The 27933-nt window shown below is 34.9% G+C and overlaps 1 protein-coding gene across 2 annotated transcripts in view; it reads left to right on the forward strand.

Annotated features, from left to right (window-relative positions):
• KCNH7 (potassium voltage-gated channel subfamily H member 7) overlaps window positions 1-27933 on the forward strand; it is a 205137-nt gene that overhangs the window by 166782 nt on the left and 10422 nt on the right. For both annotated transcript variants that reach the window (XM_033516131.1, XM_033516132.1), the window contains 6 exons: window positions 1933-2332; window positions 2805-3004; window positions 12913-13165; window positions 14366-14571; window positions 17074-17173; window positions 27393-27656. In XM_033516131.1, the coding sequence (XP_033372022.1) occupies window positions 1933-2332; window positions 2805-3004; window positions 12913-13165; window positions 14366-14571; window positions 17074-17173; window positions 27393-27656 (1423 nt within the window). The remainder of the gene's footprint in view (window positions 1-1932; window positions 2333-2804; window positions 3005-12912; window positions 13166-14365; window positions 14572-17073; window positions 17174-27392; window positions 27657-27933) is intronic.

Here is a 27933-nt window from a genome sequence, read left to right on the forward strand (position 1 = left end):
ACATCAAAACTTGGGGACCATGTTTTTCACCTCAACTGCCAGCTCTATTTTAGTGATAAAGCCTCCCCACCATGTTAAAGAAAATTAAAACTCAGAATGAATTTCTTGATGCTTTAAGCATATCTAGTCTCATTCATGCTGATTTTACCCTTGAAGAAATGAAGTTTTCTTGTATTATATACCTTCTGCGTACTCCAGAGCTCAAACTGATGTATCTAAGTATAGGATTGACACTGTGGATGAATAATATTAGCAAGTTTTATCTTAAGAATAGGGTGGAACAGTGTTGACATATCATAGATTCACAATCTACCATCTGATCTATTTAAGGGGCACTGTTAGAATATGTGGTCTCTTGCATGACATAGAGAGATGACTACATCTCTAATAGAATGTTTCAAACACCCCACTAAAAGCAAATCTGAGCTTTCCTTAAGGGATCGTAAATACATAAGCCTGACCTACCTTACCAAAAAAATAACCTAATCACAATATTCACATGCTTCTGAATCCCAGCCTAGGCGTAGCATTTTGAGGGGTGTGGTCTTTCAGACTACTGAGGTCACTAACCTTCGTTAATGGTAATAAGAAATTCACCCTAAAGTTATTATTTGGGATGTTAAACTGAACTAAAGAGTGTTACCATACATTGTCCTCTTGCTCATTTACTCAGAAAATGTGAACTTTATTGAGCTGTCCACTGAGAAATGCAGCCAAGAAAGACAACAAAACTCTTGTTTTGTTCCAAGAGCTTTGGAGTTTTACTCAGACACATGGTGAATGCAAGGATTTAATAAAACGTAAAAATTAGTCTAGTATTAAAATGCAAGGAAGCTTTAATGTGATGCATACTACTGTCAGAGTGGTTTGTGAGGCTTTCCTTTTAATTGTCATGTAATATACATGTATGTTAAAAAAAAACCCAAAAACCAAACAAACAAGCAAAAAAAATTTAATGTGTGCACTCTTGGCATTTACTGAAGTTCAGACTTAACGCAAGGAAAAGAGGTGGCTGAGGTTGTTTTTTTTTTCAATCCAGTTGTTCCTCTTTACAATGCTGTCTATTCCTTCTAGAAGGAATTACCAAGTATGAAATGTATTTAGTAATTGAAATTTGAAAACTTATATTAATAACCTCTAAATTCCTTTAAAAATATCAGATCCTCAAAAAGGATGCAATGGATAATAGCATAAGCCTGCAATGAAAATCTTGAAATACTTTCCTGCTTAAAACTGCCCAATTTATTTTTCTAATGGTGTAGTAGTTTTATTACTGGATCTTGCCATTACACCTGCAAGATGCAAAAAAATTGATCTGAAGTAACTTTTTCCATGATGTTCTGTTCACAGTGCTTCATCTTCTTTCACCTGTATGAATGTTCTTACCATTACAAACAGGAGGAATCTTGTAGATACGCTCTTTGGGACACTTCTGCCCTATTACTTCTCTTTTTTAGAATATGTGTGCCAGAGCATTTCAAGAAGTTTCTAAAATAGGATCAAATACAGTCACACAGCTTTGTTCAATACTTATTACTTATGTGGACAGTCATAGAATTCTGAGCAGTTCCAATAAGTTAGAGATTTTATCATGTTAAAAAAATCATTAATCGGTTGGATCATTAAATCCATTATAGTCGACTAAAGAGTTCAGATCAAGTAAAATATTCAACATGAAAGGGTATTTAGCACATAATGATAACTTCAATATATCTTGATTTTAAATGTACATTCCTTATTTTCTTCCCTGGTTTTAAATGAAATTGATAGTTTAAAGAAAATTAAATTAAGATTACCTTGAAATGGATTCTTCTACTTTTTGTGTTGATTCCCCAAAATAATGGAATTTTTAGTGGTTTATTCATGCTTACTATTTATGAGAACACATTTGCACAGATATAGACAAAATTAATTTCTATCTTATTTTTACAGACAACTACATTAATAGGCCTTCTGAAGACAGCTAGGCTGTTGCGTTTGGTGAGGGTAGCACGGAAATTGGACAGATACTCCGAATACGGTGCTGCGGTTCTGATGCTCCTCATGTGCATATTTGCACTAATTGCACACTGGCTTGCTTGCATTTGGTATGCCATTGGAAATGTAGAAAGACCTTACTTGGCTCACAAGATTGGCTGGTTGGATTCTTTAGGAGAACAATTAGGAAAGCATTACAATAAGAGTGATGCAAGCTCTGGACCATCCATCAAGGACAAATATGTTACAGCACTTTATTTTACCTTCAGCAGTCTGACAAGTGTAGGATTTGGAAATGTGTCTCCAAATACCAACTCAGAGAAAATCTTTTCCATCTGTGTCATGTTGATTGGCTGTAAGTAATTTTATTGTGGATTTTAATCTTTTTTTTTCTCTGTGTGTTTGAGCAAATGGCTTAACATTCTAAACTAATAAGATTATAAGCATGCAGCCAGAAGGGCAAATTCCTAGGGAAAGGAAGGTTGCATGCAAAAATATGTTGTGACTCATTCAGTGTCAGGAAGTAATCAAGTTGCTTGACTACTCAAAATCTGTTATCCAAACTGTCAGAATATTTGTGTTGTATATCAGTGTCTGTAAGCAAATCCTGTATAAGATAAGAAGGTGAGTTTGGAGTGGATTTAGGAAATTGTAGTCCATCATATTTGGATAATCATAATTATATTTTATTTTTCTATTTAAAACTGAACCTATAGATGTATGCAGACCTTTTTAACTCTTCCCTGTGTTCTTAACTTTTGTTTTGCCATACTCATCTGCAAAGCCCAATGATATGACTTAAGTAAGTTTGTTTCTCTTTAATCCAGCATTAATGTACGCTAGCATTTTTGGAAACGTATCTGCAATAATCCAAAGACTCTACTCGGGAACTGCACGGTATCACATGCAGATGCTGCGAGTGAAGGAGTTCATACGCTTTCATCAGATCCCGAACCCTCTGCGGCAGCGACTGGAGGAATACTTCCAGCATGCATGGACATACACCAATGGCATTGACATGAACATGGTATGTTCATCTGTTTTTCAGGCAGAGATGCTGAGGAATAGATAAATGCGTAAGAAATTAGAAAGAGACTAAGTCTTTAGTATTTATAAGCTGCAAAATACAAGCTTAAGAAGGTGTATATATATCTCAGTTACTGACGATCAAGCCACTCTCTACATGTTTGGTGCACAAGCATTTCACTGCCTAGGTTATTGCCAGGTATACCAGAAATCTGAATTCCCACGGTGTATAGGAAAATGAGAACGGCAGGTGACTTCTGTAAGCTTAAATAAAGAAATAATACTCATAGGTTTCTTATTTCAGATATAGGTGTTCCAGAATTTTGTTTCTTCTTTGCCTTGATTTTCCTCTTCTACTATCAAACTGGAGTACCTGTGTTGATATCTACAGAGTTACTGTTCTATAAAACCTGTGGAGATCAATTATTTTTCAAAATTCTTCCATGTAATCTAGAACACTTATATTGTGAATGGGTTGAGGAGAGGAGCAGGCAAGTTTAGCTGCTCTTTTTCAAGAGAAATATTTGAATCACATGATAGTCTGAAAAGTAATTATCTTGTATTCACAACTACTTTATTCTACACTGAAAATCAACACAACATTTAGCCATCCACAGAAACTCATTCCTATGAACTGACAAGGAATAACACTCATATTTTCTGGTTTTGATAAAAAATCCTCTTTAACCTCTCCTTCTATAAATACATGGCCAGCTAAAAAGGAATAACAGTCTGCTAGTGTGCAAAAAAAAGCATTTATATCTCTGTCTTGTTTTCTGGAGATACAAACATTTTTTTCTGAAAAGTCAACATCAGTTTGAAGACACCTGAGGGCATTGTGCATCTTAAGGACCTGTAAATCTGTCTCTGTAGGGATGCTTTGCAGAACTATTCAGAGCTGGAGATTAGAAACTTTGCAGAACTCTCCAGAAAGCTGTCAAGAATAAAAAAAAAAATTATATTTTTGTAAGGATTTAACTAAAAATCAACTTCCAAAATTTTGACATACATTCAAACAGCTTTCATGTGGTATCTGTACATACAGTTCTGAATGACTGTCAGAGTACTACATTTTTATGCAGTAAACACAAACAATGCTCTTGATTAAAATCTTTTATAAAGGTGAATCATTGACAGTTTGACCTAATGGTTACCATTAAGTAAAGCAGATCTTAAAAATACAGTAGAAAATTAATATATTTGGCTTCACCTGCCACTTCCATGTGTCCCCTCCAGAGGGATAATATGTTCAGGGCAGGACAAGGACAATTGTATAAACCTCTGCTGGGGATTACTGCAGTGGAAGGCAGCATCAGTAGCTTCATCCTTTGTGGCACTGAATAGCCCTAATTCTTTCTGATGGCAATGGAATTGTGGGTACTCGGCACTTTGCAGGATCAGGCCCTTCAGCAGCAGGTGTGTTCAACCTAAGCCTAAAGTAGCTCACTGAATTATTTCTGAAGATATTACAAAATCATATATGCCTTAACTAATTCATTACCACTAATGGATGTACTAAAAACACCTGGTTCACATGAAACAGTAACTATAACTGGATGTTGTCACATGAAAAGTTGCATAATTCAGAAACTGGTGTACGGAAATTAGTCTTGGATTTGTCATTAATGTGAAGCAAAAACTAAATGGATTAAATAGCTCATATTCTGCAATATGATTGTGAGGCACTATGGAGGATTTGTTTTCAATAAAGTGTGGAAAAACCCTCAAGTTTATTATCTTGTTTTGTTGTATTTTATTCCTTATTCTGTTCACAGTTGTATCCCTCAAGTTTTATGTCAATCACTTTATTTCTTTTAAGAGTTTGACCGTATTACCCTTAGTACAAGGATAATATAAGAATTGTGTGATTTACATTGTACTTATGAAAGATTTATCTCTTTCCTGTCTGCTTCACACCTAAATACACGGAATAACACCACCCACTGGTAAGAGCAGGAGGTATTTATATCAAATTTAATTCCAGTATAAAGTGTGGAGAATATCCATGTTATCTGTTGGGTTTAGAGCTTGTTCAATGCTTTCTAATTTTAATTATAACTTTTTGCATGATGAAGGGGTAGATAGCAAAGGGAAATAATCCAAGTAGAATCAGATGTGGGGCAAAATGGTTACTAAAAATTAGACATGAAAAAATGCTAATCTAACCACGTTTATTAATCACTGTTTTACCCCACAACTCAAGTCATGCTTCTCTGCCCAAAAAAGGTCATGTGCATATTGGTTTGCATTAGATAGTTGCTCTATAGGAATGTCACTAACAAAGTTGTCATGCTGCTGGTCATTCTGCATTTTCCTTTGTGTGAATGCTCTTGGTTTAAACCATAAATGCATGTTAACACACGCACCAATGAAGTTTTCTTGGCTGTTAGCCATGTGCATATGAGTTGGATTTGCATGTGTTTTTTTACTTAATTTTGCATGAAATATTTGCATTTAAAGAACAAAGGACTAATACGGTCCTCAGACAAATGTGTTTGACTCCTTCCCATGTTTACTTGGAGTTTTTTGTGAATTCTGAGGGCAGAATTTCATCCAGTATATTTTTTTCCTTCATTTCACAACTGAAAGGTGAAAAAATTCAAAAATGTAGTCGTCTTTCTCCTTTGAAATATGAAATGCATAATAATTTATATTTTATATATATATATGTACATGCAACATATGTACACACATACTCATATATATATATATAAAAAAATAATATCGAAAGATTAAAAAAAAATTCAAAAGATGCTTTAAATTATCCTCAGTAATATATTTAAGAATCCAGGTAAAATGGAAAATAAAGCATAAAAAAAAAAAAAAAGATTAAACAGAAACCTTTTTAATCTCAGGAGTAATACTGCACTAAGACTAAACTTGATTTTCTAAACAAAATTCTACACCTTAGATTGCAAACCAGAAGATAATATTTTATCAAATGATTATTTGAAATGACTAAACATAAAATTAGCTTTAGAGACCTGCAAGTGAAATATGCTGAGACCTTGTTTATTTGTTCATTTGCTCCCTTCTGCTCCATTTCTACATATTTTTTATTATATTCCATTACATAATGTATTTTGGTTAAGAACAGTTCCATATAATTATTCATGGACTGGATAAACAGGATTTGGGATTTATTTTAATCTGGATAAAAATCTTGAGTCTATAGAATAAGCATAATTTAAATCATGTCCCTGTGATATACACTGGCAAAGTCAAATTACAGAAAAAATGTTTACATTGCATATTGTTTCATGAAAGATGTCACCAGTCCCAAAGAATCCAATTCTTGAAATATTTTTAATTATCCTGTTTTGTTTTTCCTAAATTATTTTTGCCTTCTATTTCCTCTTCCATTCCTATGTTATCAGTCCAGCACTGATAATAGCATGCCTATGATGCTTACCCTAAAAAGATTAGCATTTGAGATTTTTCTTTTTAAGTTATGCATGTATTTTTTACAATCCTGTCCCACCCTTTCTTTCCATGGATCTTCTGTGCATCTGAATAGCTTTATTGGTTTATTTTACATTTGAAAAGAGTTTGAAGAAGTAACTGTGGGACAAGCTGAGAAGTGTTTAGCCCAATGTAAACATTAATTAAGATTTTGGATGTGGGAAAGATGTCTTTTTGTTTTGGGTTTTGCCCAATAGCACAAAAGGGGAGAGCAAGTCAGAATTTCTATAAGTGAATGTATGATTTCTCCTGCAAGCATCCAAACAAATTCACAATTTCACCATTGTGATAACTGTCTTTGCCACTGTGATCATGCAAGTACAGTAGAGTACACACCTATCTTGAAGCAGCAATTCTATATTAGCAAATAAAGAGCAGGTTCACCATTGCCTTGAACAGGCTTCTTTTGTAAGAAATTGGCCACTGATACCTGGTTGCCATCACTATGTTTTTCATTCTTGCTTTTCCTCCCACTGTGATCACTTCTTACAGCAAAACCAGTTTTATCAATAGAAGCAGTGCCACTAATGTATTTGAAGCAGAGGATTAGAAAAGTAAATTGAAATTTCAAAAACAGCAAGGAGAAATTCTTTGTACCACTGAAAGGCTAATGCAAATTATGTGTTTGGAACAAAACCTAGCAGTAAATTCTTAAACTGAGGGAATATGTAATCATGCTGGAACTTGCTGTTTGCCTATATGTCAGAACAGAAATCATGACATATAAACCAGGCAGGAAGTAGCCTATGATTAGCCATAAACCTGTTCTTTCATTTTCTAAAAAAGACAACTTAAAAAATGTAATTCAATGCCTACATTGAACTGAGTCATAGAAAATAAGACCTCATAGAAAAAAATATTTTCCAGAATTCCCATCTATTTCTAAATTATCCTTTATCAGTTTCTCAGTGCATTGTATTTTGTGGTCTAAAAACTCAAAAACAAGAGCAATTAATTTTTCAACTATCATATTATTTTAAATATGCAGATCTGGTCAATCTTCAACTTCTACAGACTTAAATTTTTTTTCTTGGTAAGGGAGTCAAAGTTGAAGAAATTTGTTCAGCAATGTATTGCATCACAGAGATCACTTTTCAGATGTATTCAGAAATAGTAATAAGACTGTAGAAGAATGGTCCACGGCAGCTTCACTAATTTCAGCATAAAGATGTCACACAACTGTGTTGTGGCAATCACTGAAAACGAAAGATCCTATTCTTGATAAGGTTGCCAGACTTCAATCTCATTGAAAGGTGAATTAGCTCATTATCACATACTGCTTCTCTTCTCTCTCAACTGTTGAAAAGAAACATACTGAACATCCAAAAAAATTATTCTGTGCAATTTTTCAGAAATATTCTTTCTTCCCTGTGGAGCCCAAGAGCCCAAGAGCTTCTGGAGCAGATTTATTGCCACCTGTGACCTCGTTATTTTTTTTCTAAAAAAGAAAGACCTTGGAAATATTTCAATCTTCTACTTATGGAAATTATTAATTTAGGCAATTAATTATCACAGGAATGTTGAATAGTAAATTCTAAATTCTTTCTAGAAATAAAATTGCTGAATTATAGAAATGTTTAGCCTAGATGATGTTATTAAATTTTGAGAGTCAAATGTTTGTGACAGAACTAAATCCCACGCTATTCTCCATCAGAGGAAACGGCTACTGGGGGACAGAGATCCTAATTCAAAATCTAAGCAGCGCAGTTTGTGCAGCTAAAGAGTCTCAGGTTAGCCTTAAAATTAGATGACTGGCAGAAGATTAAAATTAAATACATAGGTTATTTCACCAAATATATGAATTACTATTAATTTTCCTCATTCTTTCTGAATAAACTAAGACATAAGGTTAATTTTTAATATAAAGATGAAATTTTATTATTGAAATTTCTTCAAAATTTTACTCAGCATTTATTGATGCCAATGTCAACATAGCCTGAGATCTCTCTTATACAGGTGAGAACCAAATAGATATTAAGTATGAGTGGTCATTACACAAAGTGAATTTACTTCTGCCTCTTTGTACCTTCAGCTGCTCAAATTTTTTGCTGTGTTAATTTTTTGTACAGATCAGTTTCTCAAACCATTTCACAAGGATAGCAAGACAAGGCAGGAATAAACAGATGAAGTGGAGATGGACCAGAAACCTCTTTCAATTTATACCATCTTAAATTCTCAGATGAACTTGGGAGTGCCCCCTTATCCTCTATATGCTGGGCACCTGCAGCTCATAAACAAGTCTGACTGGTTCTAGGTCAAGAAAGCCTTAGCTGCTAGTTTCAGCATACCCCAAACACAGCACAACACAAAAGAACCCTCTTGTGCTCTCTTCAGCTGATGCTGGGTATTTAATTATCCCACCTATATTTCAGCACAGAAAATGTGCAACATAAACTAATATGCAGAATTAAAGGAGTATCTTTGCTTGTAAGGCTGCAAGCACTGGAGAATCTCTCATACTAGAAAGGCTGAGAGAGCTGGGACATCTCAGACAGATGGGAGAAATGAAGGCTCACAGAGGATCTCATCAATGTGAAAAAATACCTGAAGGGAGGGTGTAAAGAAGGTGGAACATGTTTATTTTCAGTGGTTCCCAGTGACCTGACCAGAGGTAATGGGCACACGCTGAAACTGGAGGCTTTGACCAGACACCAGGAAACAGATTTTTAGTGTGAGGATAACTGAGGACTGCCAGAAGTTGCCTAGAGAGGTTGTGGCAGCTCTGTCCTCAGAGGTATTTGAAATCAGTCTGGACATCACACTGGCTACCAGCTCTATGTAGACCTCCTTGAGCAGGTAGGATGGACCAGATGATCTATCCAACAAGAAGATGATTTCCAACCTCAATCATTCTGTGATTTTGTTGGTATGGAATGTGGTATTTCCATGTTTAATGAAAATTATTGTGGCTTATATCCTGGTTTGCTTCAAGTTAGATACTTTCAAAATATTTTGTATGAGACATACATCAGTACCTGTTGCAAAACTGAGGATAAAAAAATCTAAAAATTGTCATGAATTTTATAATTTATCCAAAAAACCCAAGTTATCTTTGCCACAAATATTTGCTTGTTGCCTGAAATTAAAGCACAAAGATGTGTCTAAGTCTGTTGTCACAAACGTGCCTGATAAATGTGTGAGTGACCTTGCTGTCATCTTGAGAAAAGAATTTAATGAAGCTGGACTCCCTCTTCTCATAAAAAGATCGCATTCTTCAAGGCAATACGAATCATGTCCCTACTATCCTCACGAAGCCTTGTAAAATATTCTTCTTCCATGTAAAATATTTTATGTGTCTGTGGATGACATCCTCCTCTGTAAGCATGCCACATAGATAAACCAATGTTATGTGATGTCGAGTAAGTTTTATTCCGAACAGGAAGAGATAACTGAACTTGGACTTGATAACTATCAATGACAGACAAGTGGAGCCTGTGGTCACACCATCTAAACTGATTTTCCTTTACTTTTTCTTTTTCAAGGGGGGAGGGCTAAAGCTGATTTTCTGCCTTGTTACACATTTTTTTAAAAATATCTGTGTGTATTTCTTGAATTATGCATGAGTTCTGATTACAAACATGATTCTAACCATGAGAATCCAAGATTTTTCTCACCAGGGCGCCGTGGAATCACAACTGAGGAGATACCATGTATAACAATAGAAGTATATTAGGAAGGAATGGAACAATTGAAACTCAAATCTGTATTTAAATGTTTTATTAGTTTTGAATTTTTCAGTGATTATAATGTTATTAAATAACAATTCTAGTTTTATAATTTTCAATTTTTTTTTGAAGACTGCATGAATGATGCTCTGATATTTAGTATAGAGAATGTGTGTACAAATTTGATGTTGATTGTCTCATATAATATAACTTTCAATACAATTTCAGTTATGAAAATCAGAATATGAGAATGAATGTAACAAATATTTGAGAGTACAGGTTGGCAAAATGCTGTCTGTACTGCATAGCATAAAACTTATTCTGGAAACATCAAATTCTGTATTGTGTCAGCTACTGTTTAGATTAAACACCTCACTACACACATTGTGTTCAATATGGTAAGCTCGTTTTGGTAATGTAGGTTTTGCCAATGTTTTAACAAATTTATCTTCAAATCAGCTTCTTTCTTGAATTTCTAAGCTTGTATGAATGGAGTAATCTCTATTGGGAACCAAGTCTTCCTTTTAGGCATTTTAAAACTGTGATATTAACGAGTAGATGTCTTTCCTCTCTGATGTCTAAAACTACTTTAGAGTGTAAGCTCCATGGAGCAGGGACTTTTTAGTCACAGATGCCTGAAAAGAGGCTGGTATCCTTCAGATGTTATTGCCATTTAAATAACTATTAACTTATATGCAATGATTTTAGAACAGTTTCACTATAATTATTAATTATAAAAATAGTTGTTTCTATAAGGGAATATCCAAAGTATCTTCAGAAATATAACCAGTATAACACACATGGTCTGCATGGGTTTTGCTTAATGGTAAAATACAATCCTTTGAAAATCAGATAAATAGCTGATGTGAAAAATCAATTTATTCTAAGTGTACTCGAAGTGCTCATGACTTCCTAACAATTCAAATACAGTTTTCTTGTAAGTACTTCTGAATTCAAAGTACATTTCCTATTTAACATCATATAAAAGACAGAGCTCTTCTAAATTGTATTCAGATAGATTCATAGCAAACAAAATAATTCAAAATAGGGCTTTTACACTCACATGACTAGAGAACAATTTCAAAATAAACACATTTTTTTCTCCTCATTCCATTTGGTGAACAAATTTGTTTCTCAGTTTTTCAGTATTGCTCAGTAAATAAGTTCCTACCAACCTACAGCCTTTTTATTTCAAAGTAATTACATTATATTAAAAAGCATAACTGGATACCAAGCTATTTCTAGTGGTGTGATAGATACTGAAAACATAGTGACACCACAGAAGCTTTTGACTTATCATATTTTCTTTTGCTTATTGTTGAATGCTGGCTTTTTCTGAGGATGTATGAATTTCATGTGGTAATGCTGTAAGGCTCAAAAAATTGTTCTATATATGTGTGTTAAAACGTTGTTTCACAGCATTGATTTCCATTAGCAATCACAGAAACATTTAAATTCTGTTAAAGATTCTAATATCTCATTTTTAAAACATAGTCTGGCTCGTGTGGACAGAAGCCTCATATCAGAAATGTGCTCATCTTCACTAGCAAGGGATATGAGTTATGGGTATATTCTACAATGAGAATGAGTGCACAGGAGTTTTTTTGTTCTGAAGTAGAAATTAATATAGAAACAAGTGAATGTATTTTGGATATATCTTTGCAGAAATGTTTTCGTATTTATAGAAAAACAGTGCAGAAGATAAACAAAGATGAAATACTAGACTGATCTAATAAGAAAGAGACACATCCTTTTCACATATTCATAAGACTTGTAGCATCAGTACATATTTTGCCTTTAGTAATATGCAACGGTTGTAGGTGTCCCTAGGGAAAGCATATGACCCAATCACATCACTGACAGCAGATAACAGGATATAACAAAGAAAGGTGGCATGTCATAATGTGTCAGCACTCAGAGTCACTCACGGTACTCACATGAAGTCAGTAGCAGAAATGTTTATAGATTCTAAAAGAATCAGAGGTATATTATCCTAGAGAACTTAGAAAACTCACACATAATGACCACATTGTAAATAACTCTTTTCTTTCCTTCTAAACAAAATTAACATGTTGCCATGGTACTCAAGAGTAATCCTATGATTCTACTTCAGGCAAACTCCAATTGTTCTGAGTAAATGATGAGGAAGGACCACAGCAAATAGCCCTGTGGTTTGCTGAACGGATCATCTGTCTATGCAAATCTGCATGACGTTGTTGTTTCAATAGATCATGTTGCTTTTTCTGATAAAAATTGAAGTCCTACACTTGCAAGCAGAATATATTTAACATAAAAATCCTAATAAAATGCCCCCTCTCTGAAAAATATCTGATTTTCTTCAGAAACCTCTCATTTTACAAATATCACAGTTATGTCAGCAAATACCTCTCATAATAAATGTAGTACTTTGACAATTGATAAAAAGGAAATAGATATATGAGTCCAAATAAGTGAAATTCAGTCAAGACTTCCCCTATCACTGTCTTGTTATTTTACTGCAGTATAGTCATTTAAGTTCCCTGATACCATTTCTTGCAATGAAAGAAATCTTAACAGCATATTTTGTAACCACTGTATAGATTAGGATTTGTATGAGTACTCACATTGTAAAAGCTTTGCAATATAGACTACACTGTGCATTTGTTGAATTTTAACACTCATACAGCTCTTAGAGCCATGTCTATTTGTAGGTCACTTCTTTCTTTTTGTCCAGAAAGAAAACACAAATCATATCAAGAACTTTCATAGCATTCGCATGAAATCTTTATGCTTGTCTTTCCAGGTCCTGAAGGGATTTCCAGAATGCTTACAAGCTGACATTTGTCTGCACCTCAATCAAAATTTGCTTCAGAATTGCAAAGCTTTCCGGGGGGCCAGTAAAGGCTGTCTTCGAGCTTTGGCTATGAAATTTAAGACAACCCATGCACCTCCTGGAGACACTTTAGTGCACTGTGGAGATGTTCTCACTGCTCTATATTTTGTGTCAAGAGGCTCCATTGAAATCCTTAAGAGTGACATTGTTGTAGCCATTCTTGGTAAGTGCATTATTACAAGGCATATTAAGAGTCAGATTTTCCAAAGAAATATTTATCGTTGTTCCTGGGACAGGAAATCTTTTTTAAAATCAAGCAAAGAAATAATAAGAAAAATCTACATTACTGCAATAATTCTTGTGCACCAAAGAGCCCAGCAAGAGTCTTTGGATTTCTGAAGATTTATCTTTAGTCTCATTAATCCCTAGGTAAAAGTTAAGCTGCAAGTTGAGGCAAGCAGATATTCAATTATTCCAGTTCTGTTATGCTGCAAGATCAAAAGTCAAGGCCACCCTGTTCTTGAACAGTGATGAATGTATTGAGACATGTAGACTCCTCTATTTGCTAACTGGAGCAATCTACTCTCGGCATTCAAAATGTCTTCTAAAGATTTTCAGAAATACCTGTCTCCCTTTCTATGTTCACTATTCTTCTCCACAAGTGTTTTCATAGTTCCTCCCCAACCCCATTTTGCAGGTAACGCTTTTGAAACCCTTAGTGTAGAGCATATTTTCAGTGGTTTATGGCTGCAGCTGCTTTGCATTGATGCAAGTTTAGGTGCAGTTTGGCAAAAATGAGCAATTAAATAGAAATAATAACAAACATGTATTGCAAATGTATCAACATTAATTGAAAGAATTGTAATGGTATCAAAACAGAGGCAGATATGTTTCAACAGCTTGTTCAAAAGAACTGCATCTTAGAAGTCTTGCATGCCCTTCAAAAAATATAAAAAAAACTAAGTAATTTTCTACTAAAATATATTTCAAATATGGTCAATTTCTTCATGTAATTCTTAACAAAATGGTATTATAGGCCAGACAAGTCCTGTACTGGACTGAGCAATAGAAATTGCATCTTTGTCATCATAACAATATGATTAAAATCACCAAATAATGTTTTTAGAAGAAAGGACAAAGGAACTTGTTCAAGTCATGTTCTTTTGATGAAACTAAAGAAAAATTGTGATGAAACTTTCACTTAGTCCAGTTATATGTCTATGTGTTTTCATTGATCTTAATAATTCCACTTTTAATATTTAATAATACTGTTTTTTCTTTGTATATGTGCAATGGTAATATGACTGTATCACTTTACGTAAAACCAACTATTCTATGCCATTATGATAAAGAAATACATTATTCAATTTAATGACTTACTCATGTTTAAAATAATAATCTCTGTTTAATTTTCTTTCTGCAGGGAAAAATGATATTTTTGGAGAGATGGTACATCTTTATGCAAAACCAGGAAAGTCAAATGCAGATGTGAGAGCTTTAACTTACTGTGACTTACATAAGATCCAGAGAGAAGATCTACTAGAAGTTTTGGATATGTACCCTGAATTTTCTGATCTCTTCCTCACCAATCTGGAACTAACTTTCAATCTGAGAGATGAAACTGCAAAGGTACATATAATAAGTTATTTTCCTTTCTTAATATTGGGCCAAATCTGTCCACAGTAACAAAAATTGAAAATAACATTTGAGAGACTAAGGTTAACAAAATGAGATACTAAAATCCTCCATTAAAAAAACATACTCACCTGATTGCTTTTACTGAAGGCAGTTAAACTCCACAGAAACCAATGAAATTATTCAGATGATGTTAATCTAACAGGATTTGGTTCTATATTTAAATAGTATTAGGGCTTCACCCAAGGGGATTTTGTTAAAGCCATGGAAAATATGTTTTTTTAGATGGCTGTAGCCTAGGTCACCACAAGGGGAACTTTTGACACTAAATGTAATTGTACATCCAAAAAATAAGGATAAATCAGATTATCCAGATTCATTCTGTGTCTAGCAATAGAAAATATGTAATTGCCTTTCAAATATGAATTGTTAATACCCTTATCTTGGCATGCACTCTACCTCCTAGGGGACTAAAAATTTACAAGGGACTTTTCAACTTTCACTCAGTCTTCAGATTTGCAGGCATTTCTTGGTCTCTTTTTCCCACAGTGATTACCCTGAGAGTCCCCTTTTGCACAAATTGCATCTTCAGGAGTGTCAAGATGTTACCAGTGTTTCCTTATTTCAGACTGACAGGATTAGTCTGACTTGGGAAAGAAAGTGGACATTTGACCAAAGGAGGAGTGGAGAAATTCTCTTGCCTAGCTCATGCTGCTGAGACTAAAGGCTTCCCCAGAAGATTGCAGGAACCCCAGGCCTGGCCACCAGGCAGGGACTACACTGCCCACAGGATGGCTGGTTTACATTTCATTCTTTCTGAGATAATGCCATTTTCTGGCTTCCTTAAAGGAAGACAGAGGTTCAGTGAGAAGGAACTACCATAATTTGGCCTCAAAGGACTTTTAAGAAAAAAGGAGAAAAGGAACACCAAGTTTTGGGCTGTAAATCATAGGGTCATCTTTGCTAATCACGTGTGGATCTTTATTTCTTAAAAAAATTATAACAAATACAACTTCTAAAAAGTAATGTCATTTTTTTCTATTATGACCCTTTTTTAATCAAATATCATTCTGAAAATAAAAGACCAATTATATTTTTTTCAGTCATGCCTTTGCATGTATTGAAAAGGTCATAATTATTAATTACATGTAAAATACAACACAATGAATGTATAGTCTAGTGATAAATTTAAGTTAAAACTGAATGTCCATATATTTGAAAAATTTCTTGAGGATAATTTCACATTAATGATTTAAGTCTGAGCAATTATTTCTTGCAATTACATTGTCATCCATGTTCTATCATTATTTTTTCCTAAGATCAGAGAAAAGAAAGGCAGGAGAGGCTCAGCCATGCTTCTGAGCTTGCAAAATCACAGTGTTTCTTTAGCAATTCCTCTTTCCACTGTCTATTGTAATCCAGAAAATCATCCCCCAAAAGAAGCATTGAGCACATTCTCATTTTCAAAACATCACTCAGATCTAAATTTGTTGTCAGAATACCAGGTGCTTCTGCCTCAACTTCTCCTCCTCCTCTTATTTGTGTAAAAGTACCTTTTTCTTCCTGCAGTTATTCTACCAGTGGGCCACCACTGAAACACATTACTTGCCAAGTTTACAGTGAAGGGAATAGATAAAGATGTAAACACTTCCCAGCTCCCCTCTGCCCTTTGCCCACATGCAAATCTGCTTTACTTGTGAGGTATGGGGAACCTCACTAGCACAGGGAAGGGAAGTAGGCTGAAGCCAATGCCATGGCTATGTGCACAAAGAGCAAATCTGGTGTTATATTTGTTAATTTGTAGATTTCTTAAAATGAAAAAATAAGAGTTAAATGCATCTTTTACCTACTGGGAAAAAAAATCAGTGCAATCTTCTTAAAATGGATAGAAAAAAACAACATTGTGTTCTGGTACAGAAATAAGTATCTGAATGATCTAAATATGATAAAGAGGAAGGGAGGGTCTAGGAAGATAAAATAATGAGAAGTAAAGTGCCTGATGCTTGTCAGGCTTATATTTATTATAAAATATAACCTTTATAATCATGGCAAACTGTAACCTTTATAATCATTACCATCAGTTAAATATAAATATAATTGCAATCAATTACCACTTGAAATAGTTTACATTCTCTGATAGAGGTTATTTAGTTTTTTCCATTAATTTCTCTAATGTTACATAAACCAGATCTGTGCAAGTTCAGGGAAGCCGATAAGATATGAACACATAAATTTCAATGTAAACTTATTATCAGGATAATTTTATTTCACCATTAGGTGATGACAGTGTTGGTTTTGCTCAATTTGCATAAACTTTTTTAATGTTAGCCTTGGGCAATTCCATTCATTAGCAGGTGATGGAGAGGTTGATGCAGACTGACTTTAATATTGCCTTTTTTAAAGCTTGAACATGATTAATGGTCAATCACCTATTGCAAATCTGCCCTCTTTAGATGGGACTAATCTGTCATTTTGTTTCATATTTCATTAATCAAGTCTGACCTTGTAATAAGATCACAAACTACCAATGATACGGATGGAGATAACTGCAAACTACGAAGACGGAAATTGTCTTTCCAAAGTGAAATAGAGAAAGGTAATTAACTTCATTTCTTACATTAGACAGCACCACCTCATTATTCATTGGTATTTCACTTGGTAACACTGGGTACATCAGGGTCCCATGTTGGCTGTTACTGGAGCAGCCCTTGAGAATCCAGCTGGGCAGCAAAACTACTCCGTGCATTAACCCCCATATGCTTATGTATAACTAGAAGATACACATTTCACCCTTCCATGACTTCACATCTGTCTGTGAAGGGCTGTTCTGACATTAAGCTACCTTACTGCCTTTGAGACATGCATATAGATATGAATATTATCTCTTATTATCTGTTTTCTGAGACACCGTGTTTTAAACTGTGTGGACAACCTAGTCTGTGGATTATTTTATCTCCTCAGCAAAGTGCTTTGTTGAACTTCATGCTAGGTATTGTTTCTCCCTGGAATTGAAATATTTAAAAATTTAGAATTTAAAATTTAAAATTTAAAATATTTCAGGACACTGTAGATTCACCATTGTCTGATTTTGATCCAAATGGTAATGTGTAAAAGTTTATTTTAGCAAAAGTTTAGGTAGTATTTTATGTACTTACGTTCGCATTAGTGGCTTTGGGGAGTAAACTAAATGGAGGAAAATTCAGTGAAACATTCAACTTTTTCACTACTATTCAGTATTGTGAAATACCAGGAACTGTAGCCAGCAGCTCTGGTCAGACAGCAACAGTCATGAAGACAGCTAAGCTGATACTCACAGGATTTTCATGCAGGAAAATCACAATTCCTTGAATACCATTACACTTTTATGGTTGAATGCTTTGTCTGACAAATGACTGTTTCTGTTATGCTTCTCTTTCACACCCCACAGTTGAGCCTCAGTCCTAAATGCAGCGTAATACCAATTTATAGAGTAGCAGAGTAGCTGATAATAAATGAGAACAGTTTAAATACCCATAGCAGGTATAATGTTCAACAAAGAGACTCTAATCCAGAGTGTGGCTATTCAGAACAATGACATTCCTGTGTGATCAAAGAAGCATCTTTAGGGCAGGAAGCCAAGAGTGACAACAAATCTGTCAGGAAAATGTCCCCATGAAATATTCAATCTGCTCTTCACAAAGAATCTGTTGACAGAGATACTTTGCCTGACTAACCTTCACATTTCTTATGAGAAAACATATGCTGCTACCTAGACAAGATGGAAGTGATCTTTTATGTTGTGCCTGCTGTAGAATTACAAATAGGCTACTCAGGTTGTCAGTGAGGTTCCAAGACCCCTAGGCTTTTATGGTTCTTGCCTAGTCAACTACACTGAACATCCTCTTTGAAACATTTATTTGCATTACTTTTGAAAGAATATGATTTCCCACATTTTTGTCTCTGAAAAAAATACTCTCACCACTGGGGAAGAAGAGGGAAGACTGGCAAGCTCCTTAGTCCTGGCAATGATAGTACAGCACCTGGTAATATCTGGGTTAGCAGAAGTGAGGTAGATTGGAAGTCCATCTGAGGAGAAGATAAAACAAGTAGGAGTCCTTTGCCAAGTAGTGAGTTCACCTTTGGCCCACTGGCTTACTGCCCCTCTCTGGTCTCTTTTTAGATTTTCTACATGTTCCCATGGCCACAGCAGACACCTCATAGTCACAGATCGTCAGTGTTACTTTTCTGTGGCCCTTCCCAGATCCTCTGTGAGGTTGTAGAGTACTAGAGGTACTGCTAGTTTGTAAAGAAATGTTCATTGATTTCAACCCTTTGTATGTAGCAGGGAGTGGCATCTTATTTTGATCTAGCACAGTCAGCCTATAATGACAAATATTTAGGCATGATCCTGCAGAGTTTTTCAGAACTGGAGGAGGAAAGACAGAGTTTCTGAACAAACAGCTGGAAAATGCATTTCTGGCCACACTTTGCCAAAAGAAAAAATATGTGTTGTATGAAAATCGAAAATCATATTTTGATTTCAGAACTACAGTTTGAACAAGATAGAGACTCACAGAATTCTCACTGTTATATTTTGATATTTTATTTTGAAATTATTGCAGGCATGCTTAGTAAATGCTCTTCTGGCTGGCATTCTTTACTTTCAGCTGTTGACCTACTAGCATATTATGCAGCTTGAAATTTTCCTTTTTCCATCTTTAGTGTGATCATCATGTTTCCTCTGTTTTGGAGTGCTAAAAATGGGATTGTGTTATCTCAGCCTTTAGTTCATGCTAGCCTGATTTGGACCTTGTTGCCATGGTAACTCTTCCTGCACGAGTTATATCAGGGGTTAAACAAAATCAACACAGCTCTCTTATGCATCTGCAGTTAGTACCCCTGGTTCTCAATTCCACACAAGACTTTATCACTCCACATATACATTATTCCACCATTTCTGTCCTGTGTCAACAAAAACTGATCTTAACTAGTTAGGCTAATAAGGACTCTGTCATAGTTTGATTTTAGAGGCTACAAGACTATTTGAGGGATCAGCTTGTTCCCTGGCTTCTAGAATCAGTTGCAACATCAGAAGACATCCCCTGCAAAAAATTAATGCACACATTACATAGCAGCCTATACTTGCTCCCACCATAAAGAAACTAACTGCATGTCTTTCTGAATAACAATGGTACTTCTTGCACAGGTGCAGGTGCAAACTTAGCCAGTTGCCATAGATGCTTGACAGTCAGCCAAGAAACTCTCTGAGACTGCTTAAAATTAGCAGCATTCCTGCCTGGCAGTTCCAAACAAAGCTCTCAGCTAGGCTGGCTAGCTAGTGTCCTACTGAAAATTTTGAGACAATGAGCTGCTCCATCTATACTCAGTTGTCATTTTTAGCAGTGCAGAATACAATTCTTTCTTGCACATTTCTCATTTACTTCTAACAGTTCTGTGTGAGTTAGCTAATTTCAAGGAAAATACATTTAGGCAAGAACTTTATTTTGCTCTGCTAGTTCTGATTGCAGTTCTATTATCCTGTGCTGAATAGGACATTTCTAGAGTTGTTTACATCAATATAAAAATCCAATATATGAGTGAAAAAAGCACAGTGTAAAGAGTTTCACTGAAAGTCTGAAACCTTGGGGCTTTGAAAAGACTGTTCTGGAGTTCAAGCATTATCACTTTTGCTAGCAACTTTTTAAACTTTTTGTTAATGTTGGCTCTAAAATCTTAACCTTCTTGGGACTTTTCTAGTGACAGCCGGCCCAGGAAACTTACAACACGAAAAATTTAGTTCCATGGATGGGATTTTCAGTGGTCACTAAACAAAATTCTCACAGACTCTTGTTACCCTGAGGCTTGCACTTGCCCACATCAACACAGACTGTAACAGTCAAGGGGAATATAAAATGTATTTTGCAGTGCTTTCTTCTTAAAATATTATTAACTAGTAAACTGATATATTGCTTAACTTTAAGTTGAAAAGTTATGTTTCCTGATCAGACTTTTCAAAATGTGTCTACTGGTCAAATCTCAAAGTAAGCACAAAAGCCAGGGTTTTAATAAATGTCTAACTGTGTTTTGATTAATGTATCTTCCTTAAGTGTGCATTGTGTGTATCCCTCTTTCAGGCTACGAAGCCAAGCCATATTATCACAGCTTTATTACACAAAGTATCTAGAGGCCATGGCTCTTGATTTAGATATAGAAGACAAGGAAATGTTTCAGGAACTGATTCTCCTGCCTGAAATTATAAATTGGAGCAGTACTAAGAGAATGGGGTAACAGCCCCTGTCCTGTTCTTTTCCATTCTTGTCCCCTCCCCCAGCTTACTTATATAAATGCTTACTTTATGAATAGATGCTCAGCCAAGCACTGTGCCATGGCCCCAAAAGGAAACTCAGGTAAGAATGTGGAGAAAAATTGAAGCTCTTACCTAACTGTGTTAAACTGCTAGAATTTCGCTGATGAAGTTGGCTTGGGCTTAATTAGAAAAGAGTTTCTAATATTCCACCAGAGTGTTAGGTGATTAAACGGCCAGGAAGCAACTAATGTGTTGGCAGGCTGGAAACTGGTATGGCTGGAAATAAGACCTCATGTCCCCAGAAATCTTGCCTTAATCATGAAACCCCAGCAAAAAAGTACCTGGTTATCAGAGACCCCACCAGTGCAGTGTTCCATCTGCTCCTGTTAGTGTTACTGCTGTTACCACCGTGCCTAGGAGCCACCTCTGGGAGCTTGCACAGAAAAGCCGTGTTTCCAGGAGATACCTCCAAAGAGGTGGCTCCCAAAGGCCAAATATGATCAAAATGTTGTGTGCAGTCACACATATTCACAGGTATCCTTTGAAAAAAAAAATAGTAATAATAGTACTATGGTGGAAGTTGAATTCCTTGTAAAAGAGAAGAGATTTCTAAATTTGATAAGAGAAGTGTTTTGATCTATGCCCTGAATCCATTGAGGTGCATTGCTATAATTCTTTGTTTCTGATTGTTTTTAAGTATAGCATTATTCCATTAAATATAAACTAATAATCGTCCTTCCATCATTATCTGATTAGCATTAAAGCTGACACAAAAAGAGACAAAACAAAGAAAATTGAGATAAAAGGCCATCAGTTTATCCCTAGCATCTCATTGTACTGAAAATGGCACAAAAGAATAAATGAAGGAGTTCATATTCCCTTACACTTTGAAATTCTTGGCTTTTTAAATGTATCTCAAAATCAATTATTCAAAAACTAGCTCATTTCCAAGCCCTTTTAAAAATGAGGACATGGATCCTTATGAAAAAAACCATAAGGACTTCAGTCCATCATGATGGTGGGAGGTTTCTGTATCTTCTGCTATTCTCTATTTCCAAAATCACCCAAACTTTCATAGCTCAAATACACACAGCAAAGGACACATTAACTTACCAAACTCTCACAAGATGCACTGATATAGAACAGTATTTCAAACTCTGCAGTACAGTTCATCTCCTCCACCATCACTGTTGAATCTACTGGAACTTTTCAGCAAAATTGTCAGAAATTCTGTAACAATGGAATCTCTTTAGTTTATATCTATATTTATATCTAGTGTTATCTATCATATCTAGACTTAGAACCTCCAAAATTATGAATAAAATTGGAATTAAACAAATCTTCCATCATTAAAAAAATCACAGAAAAAAACTTAAAACTTTTTACTATTGAAAGAGAAAATATTTTGGCTTTCCTAAAATACTTCCAGCAACCTACTTTTCTTAGGATTAGAGATCTTCCTGCATAGTTATTAGACAGACAGCATTTTTACTTTGTGTTAGTCAAATACCACACACATATCTGACAGTACATTTTTAAGTAGGGGGTCCTAAAGATAGGTGGGATATTTGAAGAGAAGCATAATGAGTAGAATTGAGGAAGGAGGAAAACCAACATGTGCTTAAGAATGCAAGAACTTCCACAGCTCAGGTTTCAGGAGCCACAGTAAGTCTTTGGCATTGTTTCAGATGTTGAGGTCTGTTAGGTCTACAGACATGTAATGGAAGGTGTTGAAGCAGGACTTCTAGATATACAAATTCAAGTGCCTGGTGGAACTTCAGACAAATTCTTTCTACTGGTTGTCTCAGGAAATGTATGTGCATCTTTAAGACTTCTTGTTTCTGCCATGTTATGAAAATGGCCAAGCTTTGATATAACTGCATGTGTTTCAAAATATTATTTTTAAGGAAAAAAATCTCTGATTGAAACTACCTGTTCTCAGTTGTTCTTTGTTTCACTTTAGTTTTGCTGGATATTATGCTGTATGAGGGCCTAACTATAATATGATGTCCACAGAAGGAGAAATTGTGGTCATGTAGTGAATTCTAATTTTATCACAAAAATCTGGTGCTCTTAATAAATTAATTTTTTAATAAATATGTGATGGCTTCAGGGTTCATTACTTTGCTTTCTTAAATTTCTAAACTGTATAATCCTGTGGTTCTCAAATTTGAAGAAATATCTGTATCACTGAATAGGCACTCTGTGCTTTACCTCTAACTCTGATTATAAGTAAAAAGTTGCAAACATCCCTTTCCACTTTTAAAAGTGAATTGCAGTGCAACTATCCATCAGAATACTATGTGATTATTTGGATTACAAAAGAAAATAAAGTGTGTGTGAAAGATGACCTTTATGTTAATTGTTTCATTGTACGAAGTGCATAATAATGTGTGATATACAAGTGGTTTTCCTGTAAAGGGGACCCTTGCTATATAAAGTGCACTGCAGATTTTAACAGTTCAGTTTGTTTTCAGAGCTTTAGGACCAATGACTTTTCTTGACCATACTAATTTATATTTTTCCAGATTGGATAATTTGGAAAATATTTAGATCTGAGTTTCTCAGGTTATCCAATAGACCCTGTGCAAAGCTTTCAAACTATTTGTCTTTTTTCTTGTACACTAAATTTGTGCTTTTTCCATACAGTTTTCATTATGACCTGTCAAAAAAAGTAGGTAATTAGACATTTTGTAAATTTGAACCATGCTATAATCACCAATGATGCTTCACCAAGGAGCAAGAAACGCTTCTAGTGGTAGCAGTTTCTGCTTTCTTGCTACTTAAAACTATTATTTATAAGGACTTAAGGTTTTACTTAATTTTTTTTCTTTTTTTCCCTTATTATTTTGTTCTCAGCGATGCATTAGTCATATGTAGATGTTGGAGCAGGCTATGCTTTCAACAGGCACTCAAAAATGTTTATGAAGGCAACAGTTCTCAGTTTATCTGATTACCAGTCATGACCTAAGAGGATCAGAACCAATTGAACAGACAAATTTCTGTTGAAATTTGAACAGTGGTAGAATGCTTTGTTCAAGTGGTTGTCTTCTAGAACAGATGACCTCTTCTGCAACATACTCCTTGTCAGAACATGAGTTAAGGCTGGCTTTGACAAAAATCCAAATGTCACAACATGTCAGAACTCCAAGGCCATGTTGATTCTGAGTCAAGAGCTTAAGCACTAAAATTCAAGGTTCGTAAATGTCTCAGTTTCATTTAAGTGGATTCAGGGTGAGTTACAGTACTTTCTGAAACAACAGAAACTACTTGAGTAATGAAAAATTTCAATACTGCAGACCATATCACCAAAAGAAACCTGACCACTGGTAACCATCCCATGAGGCAGGATTTTAATGCTAGCATTTCTGTGAGTCACTGTCATAGTTCTATGACCCAGACTTGTGACAACCACATTTCTTCCCTTCCTTTGCCCTTGGATGTGTGAAAAACAGGACACAAACCTTCTGATAATTGCTTTGAAGATTTTGGAGTTTCTAGACAGCAAATGTTGAAGGAGATTACCTGTAGACTTGGCAGGCATCCAAAACACATAACAGGCTTAAACAGTCCCATAAAGAGTGTAAATGATGTTTGTACATTTTAGTAATGCAGGAAGTTACGAAAACAATCATTGTCAGTAAAACAGTTTCTAGCTGTTTCAGAATCAGAAAATGAAATTTCTCTTACTGGAAAAGGAAAGAGAAAACACTAGAACTGGTGTGGGGGAGAAGAGGAAGGTGGGGTTTAATGATTACGTTTACAAGAAGAACAGAAAGGGATAAATAAAACTTATAAAACACTTTTCTATGAGGCAGAAAGTGAATGTATTCATACATACACAGATAGAAAAGTCTTCACTTCTGGAAAATCCATTCCAAACCAATGACTGAATTTCATTACAAAAAGAAGGAGAAATTGGAGAAATTCACATTCTGAAAAAAGTCCTACCTATTATCTGTAACTTATTTTCCAATGAGCTGCAGAGGCACTGCTAAGGTGTTGAGCAGAGGTACAGAGCTTGCAATATTATCAGGTCCTGAAGAGTCAATAAAATGGAGCCATTTCTATTTTAATTCATATTCTAGGTGCAAAGTATGACAAGATTATCCTCCAGAAAAAAGATTCTTTAGGATTAAATAGGAGCCTTTTAAAAGGAAAGCAACTTTTGACTTTCTGAGTATAGCCAAATGCCTAGAAAACAAAGCAATGGCAGTAAAGCCAAAGATGTCCATTTTGAAATAGATCAGCTGATGAACAAATCCCCCTTGATTTCAATAGGCACAAGCCTACATTCAACAGAACTTTGCCTTCCTTCTCATGCCAGTGAGTTCATAATACTTGGACAGTATTTGGAAAATAATGTGTTCTGTTGTTCTGATATTGATGGAGACTAGACGCAGGGATATCAACCAAATTACCCTGGTTTTACAGCAGAGTAATTGTTAGCAGAATCTGGATTCCTGTTTCTAACTATTTTAGTATTTTATTAATATAAAAGATAAGACAGTCTGCTATAGTTCAGCTGCTAAACAATTTTTTTCACTAGAGTCTCAATGACCCCTTCTTAAAATTATTCCACTGCTTGATTTGTATTCCACAGGGTGCTCATTACAGCTGCCGTTAGTGCACAAAATCCCATGAACATATAAAATTACCCTAAAAATTGGTAATTTCAAGCTTTCATTAGAAGGTCTTTTTCACAGGTTGAAATCAGTCAAACACTAAGTAATTAAGACAATTTACTGTAGCGTGACTATGTTTTCAATATATTCCCACAAGAAATGCCATGGGAGACATCTATAATAAAATTTTCTTATGAAGCTTTCTTTTGGGTTTTTTTGTTTTGGAGATGGAATTGCCAAGAACATGGCACTTGTGTCTTGAGGCTGAGCATCTCCCAAGAGCTTTTACATTGACAGTCCATTTGCAGTTGTTTTGACAATTTTGCAGCGACTGTGCATCACCAGTATCACTTAGAGACAGCAGTCCTGCTCAACAAAAGCCCATTAACGTCACCTCAGTTTGGGGTTGTGTTAATTGCCCTTGGAGACTCTAGAGGGTACAGGTACAGGACACCTACTTGGCTATTTGGTTTATTTTGCTTTTTTATTTGGTTTATTTTCTTCACCGTTACCTGCCCTCACTGCTCACAGATTTCTGGACCCTTGAAGGGCATTCTTTACAGATATTGCATTCTTTTTATGTGCAGACAAAGACAATTAGAAGAAGCCACAGTTTCATTTCCTTACTGTGATCAGAAAAGAGAGAAGAAACCTAGGGAATATACAGAATGTTGGATTAGCCACTGCTGTAGGCTATAAAGACTACAGACATTCCAGAACTATGTTGATTAGTAATTAGCACAAAGCAGATGGGAAATCATGCTGTCTCCCTAGGAAGTTAATGCAAACTAGTTACAGTATTTATATGATGTTGAGACTACCCTGCTAAAATGTGTTTTAAATAAATAGCAGAACTGAAATTATCTTGACATTTCAGTTAAAAATAGGTAAAACCAAATATTGAGTTGGAAGTTAGCTTCAGGTTTATGCTGAAAAGAGATTAAACCTTCTTGTATTAATAAATAGTCATTGTAGGGTTTAAATCCTATTTAATTTTTACAATATATTTTTAAAGATATCTGTTTAAATCTAGGCTTACTTGTCATTTCTTAAGAGGACTAAATCTGCTGCTGCTCACTACAGACCCTGAATATGAATAATGAAAGATTCATTCTCAGCTTGACTTATACACTGCTACCATAGATATCATAGAATGTTGTTTACTTTTGTTATTCAAAAGATTGGATGTTCAGAGAATTGCAGTTCTAAAGGCTAATGAATTTGAGCTACTTGCAAAGTTGTTTTGAGGTGATCCCATAAATCAGACTAGGAACTCCCTCCTTTTGTTTCTCTCTACTGTATCAATCTCATAATAAATATAGACAAATACGCTCTCTGGTTAGGTGGACCCAGAAATTCTGGGGATGAGTGGTTGATTAATACAAATGCCTCTTATGGGAAAAGAATAATCAACAAATATGCTTTCATGTGAGAAAACTTAAAAAAGTATTTCTGATACCAAGTCAAACATACATGACTGTTAGCCTGTCAAGACTGTGATAAATGTCCAATAGTGAGAGAAATTGGAAGACAAGATTTCATATTTTGTAAACTTTGTAATATAAGACTTCCTCAGATTTCACCTCACTGGAAAAAAAAAGAGTACACAGAAGGGTTGTGTTGAATAAAGCCTTTGTTGTTTTGATACAAACAAGTTTTGCAAAATGAGTTATAGTTTATGGACTAAGAATCCTTATTACATACAAATGTCTTCCAAAATTACAAAAGAAATATATAACTCCTCTGATGAAAAAATAAAAAAAAAGGCTTTAAAGTATTTTTTTCCTAATAGACAGTGAACTTCCTACCTGATATAAGAATCATGTCTATCCTCAGACCATAATAAACTACAATAAACTTTCAAGAATTGCTTATTTTTGTATACAATTATTTCTCTTTCATAGATTACTTCAAAGAGAATGATCAGAGTGATCCTGAACCCTCAGGAGACAGCACCAGATACTATCAATCTATTAAGAAACATTTTGAGGAGAAAAAAAGTGGGTCATCATCTTTTGTGTCCTCCATTGAAGATGAGCAAAAGCCCCTGTTCTCTGGGATAGCTGATTACCCATCTGTAACAGAGAAAACCACAGAGATGGACTTTGAAGAAATGGATCATGACACAGAAGAAATACTTACTGACAAAAGAAGCAGTTCTTGTAAAGGTAATCCAGCTGTTTCTATTTAGCAAAGTTTGAGCAGACATCTTTTTAGTCTGATCAATAAAACTAATGTTCTGAATGATTCTCTTGATTCCTTACATAATATTTCCTCAGAAAAACCTAAGAAAAAATATCTTAGGTCTAAAAATAATTATTTCTCAAGAGGATTAATATAGTTTAATTCAGTGGAAGCTGGATTACAGTTCTATGGGACTGGCTTGTAGAACCTCTAAAAGGTCTTTCTAGATTTTACTACAAATCATCTTGTAATTGAACTACC

This window comes from Parus major, chromosome 7 (assembly GCF_001522545.3).
Source record: "Parus major isolate Abel chromosome 7, Parus_major1.1, whole genome shotgun sequence".
NCBI classification, from domain to species: domain Eukaryota; kingdom Metazoa; phylum Chordata; class Aves; order Passeriformes; family Paridae; genus Parus; species Parus major.